The sequence below is a fragment of the Syngnathus floridae genome, chromosome 3, assembly GCF_059516105.1.
Source record: "Syngnathus floridae isolate MCC-2025c chromosome 3, RoL_Sflo_1.0, whole genome shotgun sequence".
In the NCBI taxonomy this organism is placed as follows: Eukaryota; Metazoa; Chordata; class Actinopteri; order Syngnathiformes; family Syngnathidae; genus Syngnathus; species Syngnathus floridae.
In genome coordinates this window covers 5,563,673-5,583,686 of record NC_142415.1, presented here as the reverse complement: position 1 = coordinate 5,583,686, position 20,014 = coordinate 5,563,673, and the positions used below count along the sequence as shown (strand labels likewise).

General features: G+C 46.2%; 1 protein-coding gene and 1 pseudogene across 3 annotated transcripts; both read right to left on the bottom strand.

Moving 5' to 3' along the window:
• Window positions 1-888: 888 nt before the first annotated feature.
• LOC148400160 (lactase-like protein) lies at window positions 889-19,896 on the bottom strand. Of its 3 annotated transcripts, none has more exons than XM_088372121.1 (14): window positions 19,432-19,895; window positions 19,189-19,351; window positions 18,622-18,782; window positions 17,962-18,049; window positions 17,600-17,709; window positions 17,371-17,499; window positions 17,199-17,294; window positions 13,595-13,649; window positions 13,132-13,293; window positions 11,331-11,605; window positions 10,955-11,081; window positions 10,680-10,879; window positions 10,528-10,591; window positions 889-1,454 (listed from the first exon to the last, which is right to left on the bottom strand). In XM_088372121.1, exons 2-14 carry the CDS (start codon window positions 19,310-19,312, stop codon window positions 1,339-1,341), a joined length of 1,707 nt encoding a protein of 568 aa, XP_088228247.1. In that variant the 5' UTR covers window positions 19,313-19,351; window positions 19,432-19,895; the 3' UTR covers window positions 889-1,338. The 3 variants fall into 3 exon arrangements, with proteins under 3 accessions (XP_088228247.1, XP_088228245.1, XP_088228246.1); XM_088372119.1 differs by lacking the exon at window positions 889-1,454 and adding an exon at window positions 1,467-5,143 and having other exon boundaries at window positions 19,432-19,896; XM_088372120.1 differs by lacking the exon at window positions 889-1,454 and adding an exon at window positions 1,467-5,118 and having other exon boundaries at window positions 19,432-19,896.
• On the bottom strand, window positions 5,948-9,531 carry LOC148400161 (uncharacterized; annotated as a pseudogene).
• Window positions 19,897-20,014: the final 118 nt, after the last annotated feature.

The following is a 20,014-nucleotide window of genomic DNA, read 5'->3' as shown; positions in this document are numbered from 1 at the left end:
AAACAATCAAACTATAGTGTCATCAAATTATATTATTTATATGATATCATATCACAACACACCACAGTAATCAATCACACCACATCAACCACATTTCATCACATCATCACGTCACATCATGTGTTTTAATTTACTGTTTTCACTATCTTTGTACTTGTTTCATTATTTTGATCCATCTCTCTTTATTTGTGATATTCATTTAACTAGTTGTTTGGTTTGCTTAACTTGTGTAACCGTATAACCAAAATGTTTCAAAATTTATTTGGCACAATAATTCACAGGGGTTCCACCTCCGACCCTCCCTGTGTGGAGTTTGGATGTTCTCCCCGTGCCCTCGTGGGTTTTCTCCGACCACTCCGGTTTCCTCCCACATCCCAAAAACATCCTTGGTAGGGCAATTAAGCACTCCAAATTGCCCCTAGATGTGAGTGCGAGTGCGGATGGTCATTCGCCTCTGTGTGCCCTGCGATTGGCTGGCAACCGGTTCAGGGTGTCCCCCGCCTACTGCCCAATGACTGCTGGGGTAGGCTCCAGCACGCCCGCGACCCCCGTTGGGACAAGTGGTATAGAAAATGGATGGATGGATGGATGGATGGATGGATGGATGGATGGGTGGATGGATGGATGGATGGATGGATGGATGGATGGATGGATGGATGGATGGATGGATGGATTCACTGGGGTCAACATCTCACCACTTTTATTTCCCATCCATCCATCCATCCATTTTCTGAACCGCTTAGTCCCCAGGGGGGTCGCGGGCGTGCTGGAGCCTATCCCAGCCGTCATCGGGCAGTAGGCGGGGGACACCCTGAACCGGTTGCCAGCCAATCGCAGGGCACACAGAGACAGACAACCATTCGCACCCACACTCACACCTAGGGAAAATTTGGAGTCTTCAATCGGCCTACCAAGCATGTTTATGGAATGTGGGAGGAAACCGGAGTGCCCGGAGAAAACCCACATGGGCCCGGGGAGAACATGCAAACTCCACACAGGGAGGGCCGGAGGTGGAATCGAACCCGCACCCTCCTAACTGTGAGGCGGACGTGCTACCCAGTGCGCCACCGAGCCGCCCTTTTATTTCCCATGGTTTGAAATTTGACAAAGGGGGGAAATCAAAGTCAAATACCAAACTGTAATCCATTCTTCCAAAGTATGACAAGTAGAGGCTATTTTGATATTCCCCTTACAGTCTGAAGCATTTATTTAAAATATCATGAAACACCATTTCAAAAATTCCATTGACTTTGAACGTGTAAATGAAGCTTGTCACTCTCAGATTGACTTGATTAATTTGTAGCTGACCACTGAGGTATGTTTAGGTGTCTGATTATCTCACAATCGTCTTTGCAGCAAGAACATGAGGAAGACTGCACTGAGGAGGATGCACAGTGTACACACAGTGGGAACCACAATCTCTGTCACCATCTCCATGTGGCCTATCAGTGGATCTGAAACACATAGGAGAGGGACTGAAACATCTGTGAAATTTGTGCGAGTTGATGCAATCCTCTTCATTATTATCTTAACTAAAAAAGATTGGATGACCATATTACCTGCACGTGTGGTTATATCAGGTGGACTTCACACTAGAAATATCTCTTTAGTAATGTGGCAATACAGTAAATTTCAACCATAGTAATGAATATACAGTCAAGCCTCGGTTTTCGAATGTCCCGGTTATCGAACAAATCGGAATTCAAACAAAAAAAATCTAGATTTTTTGCTCCGGTTATCGAACAAAATTCGGAGGTCGAACCTCACGAGATGAGCCAGGAGGACCCGAGAAAACCCGACAGCGTGGCCCGGATGCCGACTGACTCCAGTGTTATTGTATTTTCGTTACTTTGAGGATTGTATTAACCCCTTATCATGCCTCCAAAGAAAGCAAGTGGGAGCAGTAAAGCCATCCTAAAACACAAAGACGCTCTTAAAGCAATGCGACAGTGAGCGCCCGGCGCGCTGCGGTTGCGTGATCCGACGAAATTAAGCTCCCTGCGCACTGAGGTCCTATTGAATTTTACGAGCATTTATTGAACTGAAACACGGAGCATACATAGCACCACAAGGTGGCAGTATTTCACATCTTGACGGGCATTAACCTGCATTGTTAAATTACTGTATTACAACACTCCCACTTAATTTTACAATAAACTTAAGTCTTACTTTCTTTAACTTAAATCACTTAGGAGATGTATTAAACTTAGACTCTTCTCTTAGACTATAGGTCCTCTTTTTAACAAACTTAAAAAGTAATACTATAATACTAGCAAGCCATTTTAATTCCACTTTTTTCTTTTTACCTTATTTACCAGTAGTCTTAACTTCGGCTCTAACAATACTAAACATTGGCCTATGACTTATACTTATCAGAGTTACACAGCACAAAGTCCAATCTCTCTCCCAAAATACTCAAACTTCTGCTTTGCTAAAGGCTTGGTCAAGATATCTGCCTTCATATTATCTGTTGGACAGTATTGCAGTTGAATTTGTCCATTCTGCACACATTCACGAATGTAGTGGTACTGAATGTCTATGTGCTTTGTTCTTGAATGGTCAACTGGATTTTTAGCTATGGCAATAGCTCCTTGGTTGTCTTCCAGAATCACTGTTGATGTAACGTCCAGTCCGAGATCACTGAGTAGTCGTGTAAGCCAGGTACATTCTTGTGCTGCCTGGCTGAGAGCGACGTATTCTGCTTCAGCTGTTGACAGTACGACTGTGTTCTGTTTCTTGCTGAGCCAGCTTACTGCTCCTCCACTCAATAGGAAGACATTCCCAGTTGTAGAACGACGATCATCCTGATCTCCGGCTCAGTCAGCGTCTGAGAAGCTGACTAAAGTTCCAGACTCTGACCTCTGGTACTTGAGAGCGAGGTTTGTGGTACCTTTCAGGTAGCGAAGAATCCTCTTCACAGCAGTCATGTGTTCAGTGTTTGGTTCTGCGTTGAACTTTGACACAACACTCACTGCTTGTGCAATGTCTGGCCTGGTGGCCATTGCTGTGTACAACAGGCTTCCTACAATTGACTGGTAGGTACCTGGATTCACTGGCTTACTGACACCATCATTTTTCTGCAACTCCACATTTGCATCAGCTGGGGTTGTGACCGGATTGGCTTTATCCATCCCATATTTCTGAAGAATGGCTTCAATGTAATGCTTTTGATGAAGATACACACAGTTGTTTGTCTTGTCTTGAATCACTGAGATGCCCAGTATGTAAGACAACTCACCCATGTCTTTCATCTTGTATCTCTTTTTCGGAGCAACTTTCAACTCACTCATGCTCTGCAGTGACTCTGTGATCAGAATCAGATCATCGACATAAACAGCTATTATCTCTAGCCCCTGTCGAGCTCTCACGAACGCTGATGTGCTCTGATTGAAACCAAGATCTTTCATGAACTCTGTGAAAGTCTTACTCCAGCAGGGAGGTGACTGCTTAAAGCCGTAGATTGACTTTTTCAGCTTGCACGCCAAGTGCTCTTGGCCTGGTTTGACGTACCCGTCTGGTTGCTCCATGTAGATTTCCTCCTCTAGATGTCTATTTAGAAATGCAGTAACGACATCCATCTGGTGTACATGCATGTTATTCTGAACAGCAAAGGACAGCAATGTACGAATTGAGCTGAGTCGTACAACAGGTGAGAAAGTGTCATCGTAGTCAGCGCCATACTTCTGTGAGTAACCCTTGGCAACAACAAGTCTGCACTTGTATCTCTCCACTTCTTGAACACCCATCTCGAACCTATTGGCTTTCTGTCTTTTGGCAATTCCACTAAGTCCCAAGTATCATTTTCAAGCAGGGACTCATACTCCAAATCAGTCCATTCCTTAGCATTCGAGGTCATCATTGCTTCCTTCAGTGTACTTGGCTCATTTACACTACAGACATTTGCATAATGTTCGACAGTTACTATGTCTGCATATTCATCATAGCCAAACCTTTTGGGGGGCTTTCTGACTCTGACGCATTCTCTCGGAGCTTCATTGACTGGTGTGTCATCGTTGACTATTGCACCTCTCTCATCAGGACCACTGCCAGCATCACTGTCTGAACATGACACTTCCACTTACTCTTTCCAGTCAAAGTCGGTCTCATTGAAGATGATGTCCCGGCGAATCAGAATCCTCCTTTTCTCCTCATCGAACAGACGATAGCCCTTGGCATTGTTGGCATATCCCACGAAGCAAAGCTTCACCTCTTTCTTGTCCAGCTTTCTCCTCTCTACTTCTGGAACATGTGCATATGCCACACAGCCAAAAACTCTCATGTGACTGATGTTCGGTTTTTTGCCACTCCATCTCTGGTACGGGGTCTGTTGCTTTAGAAGTGATGTGGGCAACCTGTTCTGCACGTAGGCTGCTGTTGCTACAGCCTCTGCCCAATACATGTTTGGCAGGTTTGCATGAGACAGCATACTCCTTGCTGCTTCAACTAAAGTCTGATTTTTTCTTTCAGCTACACCGTTTTGCTGTGGTGTGTGGGGTACAGACATTTCATGGTGGATGCCTTGAGCTTTCAGGTATTCTTGGAATTCTTTTTACCTGTATTCCCCACCGTTGTCTGTTCTCAGTCTTGTAACTGTTTGTCCACACTCATTGGAGAATGTTCTCTCAAACTCTTTGAACTTGCTGAGCACTTCACTTTTCTGCCTCATGCAACATCTTGAGTAGTCATCAATGAATGTCACAAAGTACTTTGACCCACCTATGGATTCAGTCTGCATGGGACCACAGACGTCACGATGAATCAGCTGCAGTTTTCGCTTTGAGCGGATTTCTCCCACTGACTTGAATGGCTTCCTAGCCAGCTTGCCCTCCACACATGCTTCACAGAAGAAGTTCTCTTTTTCAGCAGAAAAGTCTATTCCATTCACCAGAGGTTTAAGCTCCTTCAGCATGGTGGTGTGACCCAGTCTTTGATGCCATAGGTTGGATGCAACTTATGCACTTCCTGCTGTATGAGGGACAGGCGTACTCCCCTCCACATCCATCTGGTATAATCCATCGGCTTGTTGTGTTCCCATTCCTCGAAGATCTCCATCTTTTCCGCAAATGTAGCACCGGGTCTTCTTGAACTGCACAGTATTCCCGTTTTTCACAGCAGCTCCTACTGAAAAAAGATTCCCTGACAGCTTGGGAACATACAGCACATCATACATTGTGACATCTTTGACATCACTCACTTTGAAAGTCATTTTCATTTTTACATTGCCGAGTCCTTGTGCATCGACTACTCTGCCATCACCCAGTTTCACGGATTGTGGCTTTGTAAATTCCTGGTAATCCTGCAGTATTTCTTTTGAGCATGTCACGTGTTTTGATGCTCCAGAGCCGATCAGCCATTCGACCTATTTAACTTTTTCATTCTGATTTTCTCTGGCAACAAATGCACTTTCAGTTGCACACTCAGAATTTTCATTATCCTCACATGTCATTTGTTTAGCCTTGTGGGTTTGATTTTTATTTTTTAACTTTGGAATGTTTCGTTTCAGATGTCCCTCCTTCCATTGGGGTTCACCCCGGTGAACGAGAGGGTAGCCTCCCTCCGCTTTCGTGTGGGGGGATGGGTCCTGACTGTTGTTTGTGTCTATGCATCAAACGGCAGCTCAGAGTACTTCTTGGAGTACCTGGAGGAAGTGCTGGAGAGCGCTCCTTCTGGGGACTCCATCGTCCTACTGGGTGACTTCAATGCTCACGTGGGCAATGACAGTGAGACCTGGAAGGGCGTGATTGGGAGGAACGCCCCCCCCCCCCCCCCCCCCCCGATCTGAACCCGAGTGGTGTTCTATTATTGGACTTCTGTGCTCAACACGGATTTTCTATAATGAACACCATGTTCAAACATAAGGGTGTCCATGTGTGCACTTGGCACCAGGACACCCTAGGCCGCAGTTCGATGATTGACTTTGGAGTCGTGTCATCGGATATGCGGCCGCATGTTTTGGACACTCGGGCGAAGAGAGGGGCGGAGCTGTCAACTGATCACCACCTGGTGGTGGGTTGGCTCCGATGGTGGGGGAAGATGCCGGTCCGACCTGGCAGACCCAAACGCTCTGTGAGGGTCTGCTGGGAACGTCTGGCAGAATCCCCTGTCAGGAAGAGCTTCAACTCCCACCTCCGGCAGAGCTTTTCCCACGTCCCGGGGGAAGTGGGGGACATTGAGTCCGAGTGGACCATGTTCCGCGCCTCCATTGTTGAGGCGGCCGACTGGAGCTGTGGCCGTAAGGTTGTTGGTGCCTGTCGTGGCAGCAATCCCCAAACCCGCTGGTGGACACCGGCGGTAAGGGATGCCGTCAAGCTGCAGAAGGAGTCCTATCGGGCCGTTTTGGCCTGCGGGACTCCGGAGGCAGCTGACAGGTACCGGATGGCCAAGCGGAACGTGGCTTTGGCGGTTGCTGAGGCAAAAACCCGGGCGTGGGAGGAGTTTGGCGAGGCCATGGAGAACGACTTCCGGACGGGTTCGAGGAAATTCTGGTCGTTTATCCGGCGTCTCGGGAGGGGGAAGCAGTGCAATGTCAACACTGTTTACAGTGGGGATGGCGTGCTGCTAACCTCGACTCGGGACGTCGTGAGTCGGTGGGGAGAATACTTCGAAGAGCTCCTCAATTCCACCTACACGCCTTCCATTGTGGAAGCGGGAACTGGGGACTCTGAGGCGGACTCTCCAATCTCTGGGGTTGAAGTCACTGAGGTAGTTAAAAAACTCCTCGGTGGCAAGGCCCCGGGGGTGGATGAGATCCGCCCGGAGTTCTTAAGGGCTCTGGATGTTGTGGGGCTGTCATGGCTGACACGCCTCTACAACTTTGCATGGACATCGGGGACAGTACCTCTGGATTGGCAGACTGGGGTGGTGGTTCCCCTCTTTAAGAAGGGGGACCGGGGAGTGTGCTCCAATTACAGGGGAATCACACTCCTCAGCCTCCCTGGTAAGGTCTATTCAGGGGTGCTGAGGAGGGTCCGTCGGGAGGTCGAACCTCGGATTCAGGAGGAGCAGTGTGGCTATCGTCCTGGCCGTGGAACAGTGGACCAGCTCTACACCCTCAGCAGGATCCTCGAGGGTGCATGGGAGTTTGCCCAACCAGTCCACATGTTTTTTGTGGACTTGGAGAAGGCGTTCGACCGTGTCCCTTGGAAGGTTCTTTGGAGGGTGCTTTGGTAGTACGGGGTGCCGAGCCAACTGATAAGGGCGGTTCGGTCCCTGTATCACCGATGCCAGAGTTTGGTCCGCATTTCCGGCAGTAAGTCGGATTCGTTCCCAGTGTGGGTTGGACTCCGCCAAGGCTGCCCTTTGTCACCGATTCTGTTCATATTTTTTATGGACAGAATTTCTAGGCGCAGCCAAGGCGTTGACGGGGTCCGGTTTGGGTACCTCGGCATCGTGTCTCTGCTTTTTGCAGACGACGTGGTGCTGTTGGCTTCTTCAGGCCGTGATCTCCAGCTGTCACTGGAGCGGTTCGCAGCCGAGTGTGAAGCGGTCGGGATGAGGGTCAGCACCTCCAAATCCGAGGCCATGGTCCTCGATCGGAAATGGGTGGAATGCCCTCTCCGGATTGGGGATGAGATCCTGCCCCAAGTGGAGGAGTTCAACTATCTTGGGGTCTTGTTCACGAGTGAGGGCAGGATGGAGCGCGAGATCGACAGGCGGATCGGTGCAGCATCGGCAGTAATGCGGACTCTGTACTGGTCCGTTGTGGTAAAGAGAGAGCTGAGCCAAAAGGCAAAGCTCTCAATTTACCGGTCGATTTATGCTCCTACCCTCACCTATGGTCACGAGCTATGGGTCGTGACCGAAAGAACGAGATCCCGGATACAAGCGGCCGAAATGAGTTTTCTCCGCAGGATGTCCGGGCTCTCCCTTAGAGATAGGGTGAGAAGCTCGGCGTAGGGTTGCTACTCCTCCACGTTGAGAGGAGCCAGATGAGGTGGCTCGGGCATCTCATCAGGATGCCTCCTGGACGCCTCCCTGGGGAGGTGTTCCGGGCATGTCCCACCGGTAGGGAACGCCTTGGGATCCCCCGGGATGAGCTAGATGAAGTGGCTGGGGAGAGGGAAGTCTGGGAGTCCCTCCTGAAGCTGCTGCCCCCGCGACCCGACCCCGGATAAGCAGAAGAAGATGGATGGATGGATGGATGGATGGATGGATGGATGGATGGATGGATGGATGGATGGATGGATGGATGGATGGATGGATGGATGTCCTTCCTTCCCATATTTAAAACATTTCCACTTGGATCTCAATTCCCTCAGGCTGTGGATCCCCACAAACTTGAGTTTGCATTGCAGAGGCGGCACCTTGTGGCGCAACACTGGTACTGCCATTTGCCTGCACTCGCTATTGTTCCTCATTTACTAATGACTGCTGCACGAATTGAAGAGTCAAACTGTCCACCTTTGTCTCCAGGGCAGTGACAATTGTTGCATAGCTGGGTGGAAGACTACCTAGCAATGGCACAATCTGATCCTCCTCCTCAATTACAGCACCAATAGCTCTGAGTTGATCTGTTGATTCCTTCATGCGCTTCAAATGCTCGGTTATCGTTTCTCCTTCCTTCATTTCACACCTGAAGTACTTCTTTAGAAACAATTTATTTGGTAGAGTGTCTCTCTCAAAATCTCCCTTCAGCATATCCTTGTTATCAAGTACAGGTGAGATGTACTTACATTAAGCACCAACATTGAAAACGCTTTTTCGCTTCTCCTAGCGAATTCGGCTCGAGTAGCTGGGTTAGCATCTTGTGCTAATGTTTCTGTCTCCATTACCATGCCACATGAGCAGCACCAGATTCCTGGGGGTGCACATCAGTGAGGACCTCTCCTGGTCCGCCATCACCGCATCACTGGCGAAGAAAGCTCAGCGCCGTCTGTACTTCCTGCGGAAATTCAGGCGAGCAAGTGCTCCTCCGGCCGTCATGACTACAAACTACCGTGGCACCACTGAGAGCGTCCTCTCCAGTTGTATCGCTGTCTGGGGTGGTAGCTGCAATGAATTCACTCCCCTCCCTGAAGGGCATTTACACCTGCCATCTCGCCCGCAAGGCGACCATGATTGTGAGTGATGTGAATCACCCCGCTCACTCTTTGTTTGATCTTCTACCCTCTGGGAAGAGGGACAGGAGCCTGCGCTCCCGCACCGCCAGACTCTCCAACAGCTTCATTCTCCAGGCTGTTAGGATCCTGAACTCTCTTCCCCCTTCTGCGTAGCGTCCTGTACTTATTTATTGTGTTATTTGTTCATTTATTTTTTATTCATCACTCTTATTTATTCATTGTTTTTGCCTTCTTGTTTTATTTTCTTGTGTTGTTTACTTGTATGTACATTGTGAACTACGTCTTGTCACCGTGGGATAGTGGGAATGTAATTTCGATCTCTTTGTGTGTCTTGGCATGTGAAGAAATTGACAATAAAGCAGACTTTGACTTTGACTTGACTCCGAGCTTTCAGCAGATGCTCAATCTGGAATTTCCACGTAGCCCAGTTGTCTGGTCCATTTAGCTTGTCGATAAACAGTCTGTACTCCATTGTGAATCCCACAACACCGAGTACTCCACACCGAATCCGTGTCAAACCACTGTTTTGACTGGGACCGACTGGGCCCATAACCTATTGAATTTCAAGAGCATTTATTGAACTGAAACACGGAGCATACATAGTACCACAAGGTGGCAGTATTTCACATCTTGACTGGCATTAACCTGCATTGTTAAATTACTGTATTACAACAGGTCCACTTAAATTTTGGAAAGTACATCAGGACTTTAAAAATATTTTCTAAATCTCAGCGATAGGCGGCTCGGTAGCGCACTGGGTAGCACGTCCGCCTCACAGTTAGGAGGGTGCGGGTTCGATTCCACCTCCGGCCCTCCCTGTGTATAGTTTGCATGTTCTCCCTGGGCCCGTGTGGGTTTTCTCCGGGCACTCCGGTTTCCTCCCACATCCCAAAAACATGCTTGGTAGGACGATTGAAGACTCCAAATTGTCCCTAGGCGTGAGTGTGAGTGCAAATGGTTGTTTGTCTCTGTGTGCCCTGCGATTGGCTGGCAACCAGTTCAGGGTGTCCCCCGCCTACTGCCCCGATGTTGGCTGGGATAGGCTCCAGCACACCCGCGACCCCCGTGGGGACTAAGCAGTTCAGAAAATGGATGGATGGATGGATGGATGGATGGATGGATGGATGGATGGATGGATGGATGGATGGATGGATGGATGGATGGATGGATGGATGGACGGATGGATGGATGGATGGATGGATGGATGGATGGATGGATGGATGGATGGATGGATGGAATTTCAGCGACGGCTCTGTCACAATAATGCGATCAGCGCGGTGCAGTTACGCCAGGGGTGTCCAAACTTTTTGCAAGGAGGGCCAGATTTGATGAAGTGAAGGGGCCCGGGGGCCAATACTTTTTTCAGACAAGCAAAGCAAATCCCCATTTAGATAGTGAAGAAACAAGCTTGTGTTTGGTTCCATTTGGCTTATCAGTCCCTGCTGTAAAAGTGCTGTATTGTGCTTACCTGCTGCCAGCAGCTGGTTACTAGAAGAACACGTCTCTATTGCTTTACTCTTCCAACCCTCCACCTGTATGAACCACAAAATCTCACTTGATGATGGATGATCTCCAGCAGAAATGATTTTAAATGTGCTTAAATGTGCTATTGCAGTTTACCTCTCTCTGATTGGGAAAGCCATTAGAGCTGATAATGCGTTTATAGTAATGGACTGAAGCCTTTGGGTACCGTGGTTTGTTTTTGTTCCTGAAGTCTACATAGTAGAGGCCAAATCTCTCGGAGTAGCCTTCATTCCACTCAAAGTTATCCAGGAGGGACCAGGCAGTGTAGCCCTTGACATTTACCCCGTCCTTGACAGCTATAATACAAATCAGTATAAAAAGTTGACAGAAATATTGTGTGACTTTAAATCGCTTCAGTATAGTGGCCTTACCTTTAAGCATCTCATTGATGTAGTCTTTGTAGTACTGCATCCTCCAATCATCACAGAGGTCAGTGCACAGTGTCTTTTCTGATACACCGTTTTCTGTCACGTAGATCATTGGGTTCCTGTACTGAGTCTATAGGAAATATTTTCAAATATGGCAAACATTAATCAACCCTTTCATATTCATGTAACTGTATGACGCATGTGTTCCTAACATGGCTTTAGTATTTCACTTTTCGTTTTTTGGGTAATGTTTTTGTCTAATGATACAGTGGCTTACTTTATTCAGTGTAATCGTAAAGAATGTTAAAATCTGAGTTACTTAAAATGCCGAACATTCATTAAAGCATCTACAATGCACTTCAATCCGAATTTTGTGTACCTTGACAAAGTTCAACAGGCGTCTGAAGCCCCAGGGCACAGAATAGAGCCATTCAGAGCCAGGGTCAGGCCACTGTGGGTCAACCAACTCCGCCAGGTCTCGATCTGCAAAGTAGCTGTCTCCAATGCTTGATGGATAACTTTTTTGGGTGACGTAGCGAGTTGTGAAGTGGCCGAGGCCTAGGAAGTCACAGGTACCCTTGATGTAACTCTTTTCCTGCACTGAGAATACCGGCAGCCGCGAAGCTCCGAGGCCCTGTTGGCCACTCTTCCTGCCTAATGGTGGGAAGATATATAGAGTTAGTGCCAATAGTATTTGGACAGGGACAGAAAGCTTTTTATGTTTGTTTGTTATTTTACTCTTTACCCCACCACAGTGATTAAATAAAAGGAATTCAAGAATAGACTCTCAAATACAAACCCCAATACCAATGAAATTGAAACATTGTGTAAAGAGAATACAATGATCTGATGACCTATATTCAACTGAATACTACAAATATGTAGTATGTACGTATGTGACTACCGTATTGGCCCTGATTATAAGACGACGCCCTCTTTTTCAAGACTCAAGTTTGAAAAAAGCCTTTGTCCAGACCCCGAATGTAAGACGACCCCCCCCCCCCTCCTTTTTCAGTTTTATTTCAATGGAAAAAACCTCGTCTTGTATTCGGGCCAATACGGTATTTTGGTAGACTGGAGACCATTTAGCATATTTGGGGCCATTTTGCGCCCATATGGGTCCTGCGGGTTGTGTTGCACCGAGTTCCCTCGCCCCAAATCCATCAGATAATTTGGGAACAGAAAGTGGTCTGTGCCCAATGTAAAAATTGGCACATCATCATTTTGGGGCAGTGGACTAGTACAGCGTGTTTGTGAATTTGGTGGACCAACTAAACGCTTCATTGGGCATTTCTGCTTCAGTGGCTGCAAATTGGTTTTCTGTATATACTGTGTAGATTCTATAGCTTGTTATTTACAGTGTTCATCAATAAATGCAGGTTAAAACTGTACCGTATCAACAACAAACAGACTAAGCTCATATGAGATGGACTGACACAAATTGGAGAAGAGTGGTCTTACATATGGAGGTAAACGTCATGGACGTCCTGGCCACAGAAAGTGAGTGATCAAGTTGAAAAGCCAGCTTCAAGATCATAGCACATATATTCAGTAAGCCTTTAGAAAAATTTTAAATTTGGGTACATTATCCTTCCATCCATTATCCGAACAGCTTTATCCTCACAACTTCACAAGGGTGTGTTTTCTCCAACTTGATAATTATCCTTAATAAGCGCGACTACAATACCGATAAAAATAATGTGTGAACATTTTGGCCATGGCCATAATCATCTATCTATCTATCTATCTATCTATCTATCTATCTATCTATCTATCTATCTATCTATCTATCTATCTATCTATCTATCTATCTATCTATCTATCTATCTACCTACCTACCTACCTACCTACCTACCTACCTACCTACCTACCTACCTACCTACCTACCTACCTACCTACCTACCTATCTATCTATCTATCTATCTATCTATCTATCTATCTATCTATCTATCTATCTATCTATCTATCTATCTATGTATCTACACTATCTAGCTATCTATCTACACTATCTAAGAAAGAAAGTAAATAATGTCTGTCGCTGACCAAACAGTTAACCTAATTGTATAAAGGTCAAATAAATTCTTAAAATTTTATTATTATTATTATTATTATTATTATTATTATTATTATTATTATTATTATCATCAGTAAATAGATTGTAATATGTGATTAAGACATACCAATGTATTCTTTCATAATCTGAGGGTAGTCTCCATGGAAGATGGGTGCGGCAAACCATCCCAGGTAGAATTGGATGTATCGCTCTGCCGCTTCAATGTCTTTCTGGTTGCTGGTGTCAACTGGTTCACCCCAGTCAGCTGTCAGCGAGATGCCAACTAAACCTGAATGCACATGGGTTTTTTGGGTTTCATCATATTGTCAGGTGGAATCCATCTATCTCCCAAACCATCACTTTCCAGCAAACCAGAAAAAAAGGTGTTTTGCTGAGACATTAACATTGCATTGTCAAAGAGAGGAATCCATTTTCAATGCTTTAATTATCAGTAATTTATAAATGAACACACTCACGGAGTAAGTAAGTAGTATCAATATGTGAAAAAATAAATTGACCATGGGTTGTTTATGCCTTGCAGTGACAATGACCTGACCATCATGAATCATCTGTTTTCCTTTCCTTCATACCTTTCTGTTTGCTCCTCCATCCCTTGTCGTATGTGTGCCAAACCTTAGCATGTGCCTGTGGTAAATCAAATAAAAATGATGTTCAGATTCCGTGTGCAACAATTAAGTCATACACCCTAAAAACTGCTGGGTTTAAAAGTGAACCAAACCAGGAGGTTGGGACAATTTCACCCAACTTTGGAGTTGTTTTACAAAAAAAAAAAAGTATTTCAATAGCCACTATTTGCAGGCCAGCCTGGTCCCTATCCCCTGCAAATAGGGTCAACTGGTCTGCCTCCTTCTTATCAGAGTGCATCCTGGTAAGTCCAGAAACAGCCATATTGATTACAAAATTAATCCATCAAAATAAGGAATAAAATATGGTCCTGGCCAAAGGCCGGGACCTTGGCGGTCCAATCCCCGGCTGCAGAAGCTGGCTCTTGGGACATGGAATGTCACCTCTCTGGCTTGAAAGGAGCTTGAGCTGGTGTGCGAGGCAGAAAAGTTCCGACTAGACATAGTTAGACTTGCCTCCACACACATTTTGGGTTCCGGTACAAGCCCTTCGAGAGGGGCTGGACTCTCTTCCACTCTGGAGTTGCCCACGGTGAGAGGCATCGAGCAGGTGTGGGTATACTTATTGCTCCCCGGCTGGGCACCTGCACATTGGGGTTCACCCCGGTAAACGAGAGGGTAGCCTCCCTCCGCCTTCGGGTGGGGGGACGGGTCCTCACTGTTGTTTGCGTCTATGCACCAAACGGCAGCTCAGAGTACCCACCCTTTTTGGAGTCCTTGGAAAAAATGCTGAAGAGCGCTCCTTCTGGGGACTCCATCATTCTACTGGGTGACTTCAATGCTCACGTGGGCAATTACAGTGAGACCTGGAAGGGCGTGATTGGGAGGAACGGCCCCCCCAACCTGAACCCGAGCAGTGTTCTATTATTGGACTTCTTTGCTCGACACGGATTGTCAATAATGAACACCATGTTCAAACATAAGGGTGTCCATGTGTGCACTTGGTACCAGGACACCCTAGGCCGCAGTTCGATGATCGACTTTATAGTCGTGTCATCGGATTTGCGGCCGCATGTTTTGGACACTCGGGTGAAGAGAGGGACGGAGCTGTCAACTGATTAACATCTGGTGGTGGGTTGGCTCCAATGTTGGGGAAAGATGCCGGTCCAACCTGGCAGGCCCAAACGTATTGTGAGGGTCTGCTGGGAACGTCTGGCAGGATCCCCTGTCAGGGAGAGCTTCAACTCCCCCCTCCGGCAAAGCTTTTCACACGTTTTGGAGGAGGCGGGGGACATTGAGTCCGAGTGGACCATGTTCCGTGCCTCCATTGTTGAGGCAGCCGACCGGAGCTGTGACTGTACGGTGGTTGGTGCCTGTCGTGGCGGCAATCCCTGAACCCGCTGGTGGGCACCCGCGGTAAGGGATGCCGTCAAGCTGAAGAAGGAGTCCTATCGGGCCGTTTTGGCCTGCAGGACTCCGAAGGCAGCTGACAGCTACCGGATGGCTAAGCGGAACGTGGCTTCGGCGGTTGCTGAGGCAAAAACCCGGGAGTGGGAGGAGTTTGGCGAGGCCATGGAGAACGACTTCCGGACGGCTTCGAGGAAATTCTGGTCGACTATCCGGCATCTCAGGAGGGGGAAGCATTGCACCGTCAACACTGTTTACAGTGGAGATGGCGTGCTGCTGACCTCGACTTGGGACGTCGTGAGTCGGTCGGGAGAGTACTTCGAAGAGCTCCTCAATTCCACCGACCAGCTCTACACCTTCGGCAGGATCCTCGAGGGGGCATGGGAGTTCACTCAACCAGTCCACATGTGTTTTGTGGACTTGGAGAAGCCGTTCGACCGTGTCCCTCGGGAAGTTCTGTGGAGGGTGCTTCGGGAGTACGGGGTGCCCAGCCAACTGATAAGGGCGGTTCAGTCCCTGTATTACCGATGCCAGAGTTTGGTCCGCATTTCCGGCAGTATGTCGGATTCATTCCCAGTGAGGGTTGGACTCCGCCAAGGCTGCCCTTTGTCACCGATTCTGTTCATAACTTTTATGGACAAAATTTCTGGGCGCAGCCGAGGCATTGAGGGTGTCCTGTTTGGGGACCTCAGCATTGCGTCTCTGCTTTTTGCAGACGACGTGGTGCTGTTGGCTTCTTCAAGCAGTGATCTCCAGCTCTCACTGGGACGGTTTGCAGCCGAGTGTGAAGCCGAGGCCATGGTCCTCGGTCGGAAAAGGGTGGAATGCCCTCTCCAGATCGGGGATGAGATCCTGCCCCAAGTGGAGGAGTTCAAGTATCTTGGGGTCTTGTTCACGAGTGAGGGCAGGATGGAGCGCAAGATCAACAGGCAGATCGGTGCAGCGTCAGCAGTAATGCGGACTCTGTACCGGTCCGTTGTGGTGAAGAGAAAGCTGAGCCAAAAGGCAAAGCTCTCAATTTACCGGTCGATCTACGCTCCTACTCTCACCTGTGGTCACAAGCTATGGGTCGTGACCGAAAGAACGAGATCCCGGATACAAGCGGCCGAAATGAGGGTGTCCGGGCTCTCCCTTAGAGATAGGGTGAGAAGCTCGGTCATCCAGGAGAGACTCGGAGTAGAGTCGCTACTCCTCCATGTTGAGAGGAGCCAGATGAGGTGGCTCAGGCATCTCATTAGGATGCCTCCTGGACGCCTCCCTGGGGATGTGTTCTGGGCACATCCCACCGGTAGGAGACCTCGTGGACAACCCAGGATGCGCTGGAGAGACTATGTCTCTCGGCTGGCCCGGGAACGCCTTGGCATACCCCGGGATGAGCTGGATGAAGTGGCTGGGGAGAGGGAAGTCTGGGAGTCCCTCCTAAAGCTGCTGCCCCCGCGACCCGACCCCGGATAAGCGGAAGAGGATGGATGGATGGATGGATGGATGGATGGATGGATGGATGGATGGATGGATGGATGGATGGATGGATGGATGGATGGATGGATGGATGGATGGATGGATGGATCCATCAAAATAATTTGACAATTAATCGATTTGAAATTTAGTTTTATTTCCATCCCTTTGTTCAAAAACAACGCATTATTTCGAATTATAGACATAAAATGAATGATTCAGTTATTGCTTTGGGCTGTAACATGTTGACGAAGTTCCACAAATAATGATCAGCCAAAACTGTACCTCCAAAGTATAAGCAGAGGTTTGCAAATGTCTCAACACAAATAAAATAAATGCGCTGTTAGAGGTGACTAGATAATTTTTCGAATATTTACTGTCAGAAGGCGGAAATTCATTCAACATGAATGTGTCTCCTTCAAATACACCAATATCATGATTATACCACCCGCACTGCAAACTAGACACTCTTTTAGCCCGTCTAAAATTGAGTCTACTTTTTGTAACCAACCAAATTTGCAGATTGAGGCAGAAATGCCCAGTGAGGCATAGCACAGCTATCCATTTTACAAACACACTGAACTAGACCACCGTATGTGCATGAAAATGACAATGTGCCCATTTCTACGGGTCTGAGGTGAGGTAACTCTGTTGGCTAGTACCCCCAGATGGGCACGACACAAATGAAAGGTTACACCCATTTTTACACCAGGTTTGCCAGGTTACCAAATTAAGTCATTGTAATTACCTTGATAATATGATGTGCAGCTCTATAAGCGCCAGTTCCTTTCATCTTCAAACCTGGTGCATGTTCCCCTGTTTCATATCCTTCTACAGCAATCGACTAGAAACACAAGCGCTTCACAACAATTCAATTTTCATGACAGTGAAGGAAGTATAAAATCTGTGGCTTTACATACCCAGGGATTGTTGAACGTGATCCAATACCTCACGCGGCTGCCGAACCTTTCAAAGCATAAATTGGCAAAGTCATTGAAGTAGTTGATCATGCTGACGTTCTGCCAGCCACCATATTTCTCCTGTAACACCTGGGAGGTCGGACAATGAAACCATTTTTTTTTTTTTTTTTTGAGGTTGTAATCCATTTGACCAAAATTAAAAAATCAAATTCAATAATTTTGTGTTCACCTGTGGTAAATCCCAGTGATATAAAGTAACAACTGGAACGATCTTATTTTCCAGCAACATGTTGATCAGGTCATTGTAATATTTAATTCCTTTTTCATTGATGTATTCACCTAAAACAGATTAAGTGAATCACATGAATTAAGATACTTACATATATTCCAAACAAAAAAAAAAATCGTTTGCAATACTATGTACATTATTTTGATTGCCCGTTCAACACACAAATTGTTGGTTTAGTCATCTACACCTTAATTATTTTCCCCAAAAACAAATATGACTACGTACTGTGTAGCTAATCTTATTCGTGGAATAATTTTTGTATGTTTTGCAAATCCCTCCGTGCAAATTAATGTGTACATTACCTTTGAGTCCACTTTGTAAAATTCTTGGCCAGGAGATGGAGAAACGATAATGATTGAGCTTCATCTCTTTCATTAGGTTAATGTCATCCTTAAAAGCAAACAGAACACAATATTCACATGTCATCAATATTCATATTGTTGCTCTGTTCCATCCCCTTAAATAAAAGAAGACGTGGTGTCCAAACTCCTAATCACAGCCAATCTCTCTTCGTAAAAATAATTAATTTTAAGACACAATAACTGTTTTCCACTACTCTCTGCTTAGTTTCTATTCATTTATTTATTCATTTGTTAGACAGGTGTCAAATGCTGATCTCTAAAATAAATTAAAAAAAATACTCCATTATATAAATTTAGATTAAAAGTAATGTTCTGTACTTGAGTATGGGTTTTAATAAGGAATGATTTAAGGGCTCCAAAGTGTATCAAACTGTGGGGATTTGTCTCTGACCACAAACTTTTTTGCATGCTCCCCTTTTTGGAGATGAAATTATTTTCAGATTTTCTCGCTATTTAGAAGGATATAGACGCTTCATTGTTCCTTGTATGACACGCCATTGCTCCGACATTTACAATCAGCACAAAGAAGGAACAAAATTATACTGCTATAGACGTACGTAAACATAAGGTGAGTTACAGTGTAACTCTGGGTTTTCTCACCTTAAATTTGTAAAAACCATTACACGAAGAATCTCCTGTTTGATTTTGGAATATTTTTCCCTTTTTATGGGAAAAAGCATCCCAGATGCTCATTCCTTTGCCATCAACATTCCAGGCTCCCTCGGTTTGATAAGCAGAACTGCCAGCCCCCCAGGTGAAACCTGAAGAGAAAATCAATGTCACTCATATTACTCTTTTGTATCATTTTTCATCAAAGGGAATAATTGTCAATGTATTGTGCTGTTTTATTGTATTGTAGTTTGCAGTGGTGCTTCCAATATTTTTGTTTGTTGTATTTAGCCAACTCCATAGGATTTGACCACTTTTATTTACGCCCCTAATGAAAGATTGAGTAATAGTGACTCGAATTATTGTTGCACATACATGCTATGAAGTTAAAGCAGATTTGATATGATGCAACCTCAAACTTAGATTGCAAAGGTGGGGCTGAAAAATTAAAAGGATGTTTTTGTGTTGTTTTGTGAACAATTGAAATACCACTAAACAACACAATAAATAAATACAATTTACTGCAGTACAGTTTGGTCGATCTTTTTGGACTCATACCTGTCGGAAAGGTTCCAAAATAGAAAGATGTTCTTTCAGTTTTTGTCCAGTCAAAGTCCTCCCCTGCCGACATACACAGCATCATGGCAAACGCATGGTACAACCTGACGAAACACCACCGCATTGTGATGGTTGGATCGGAGCCTTCTGTCTTTGATCACACCTATAGTAGAGAACAACCGCATTAACAGACTGCACGTGACCCTAAAAAGGCGCAAATGGGGACATGAAAATTAAACTCACAAGTCTCAGATGATGTCCAGGTGTTGAATAAGCATTTTATCAAACCCTAAACCTTAAATCATAATTTAGAGAGGATTCTTGGCTTTGAGTCAAGGTTCATTTGAGCCAACTGTAAGACAAAACCCTATGAGAGACAGAAAATATGACAGCTTGTCCAGCACTGCCAAGACAAGAGACATATCTTGTGGCTGTAGCTGGAAAATGTCCAAATCCAGCTGAAAATGGAAGCTAGGTAAGGTTCCTTATGAGTCCACCTGCTATTGGCTATTGTATATCTCTCCCTACACCGAGCTGGTCCGCCTACATTCACAAGCACATATACGTGTCTGATCTGCTGCTGGTCTCGCATTGGACACTGCTGGAAAGTGCTCCAAAGCAAAGGAAACGTCTTCTGGGCTGGTTGAATGGGTACCACTGTCACTGGCGAGCAGTGACAAAGCACGGGAAGCATCCAGGACATTTACTGCTTTCATCAGCTCCCATACAGCAAGTCCACATGCACACGCGCACACACACACACACGCGCACACACACACACTTCCATTTAAAATCAATGAAGTGTGAACATTTGCTGTGGCCAACA

What these genes read in the sequence shown, in the direction of transcription:
- LOC148400160 (XM_088372119.1), bottom strand. Translation starts at nt 19,312, where the DNA reads ATGCGGTGGTGTTTCGTCAGGTTGTACCATGCGTTTGCCATGATGCTG. An exon ending in GCCTGTTGAACTTTGTCAAG is followed by an intron (nt 11,082 to 11,330) that starts GTACACAAAATT and finishes TATTTCCTATAG; the next exon opens with ACTCAGTACAGGAACCCAAT. An exon ending in CATCAATGAGATGCTTAAAG is followed by an intron (nt 10,880 to 10,954) that starts GTAAGGCCACTA and finishes TTTGTATTATAG; the next exon opens with CTGTCAAGGACGGGGTAAAT.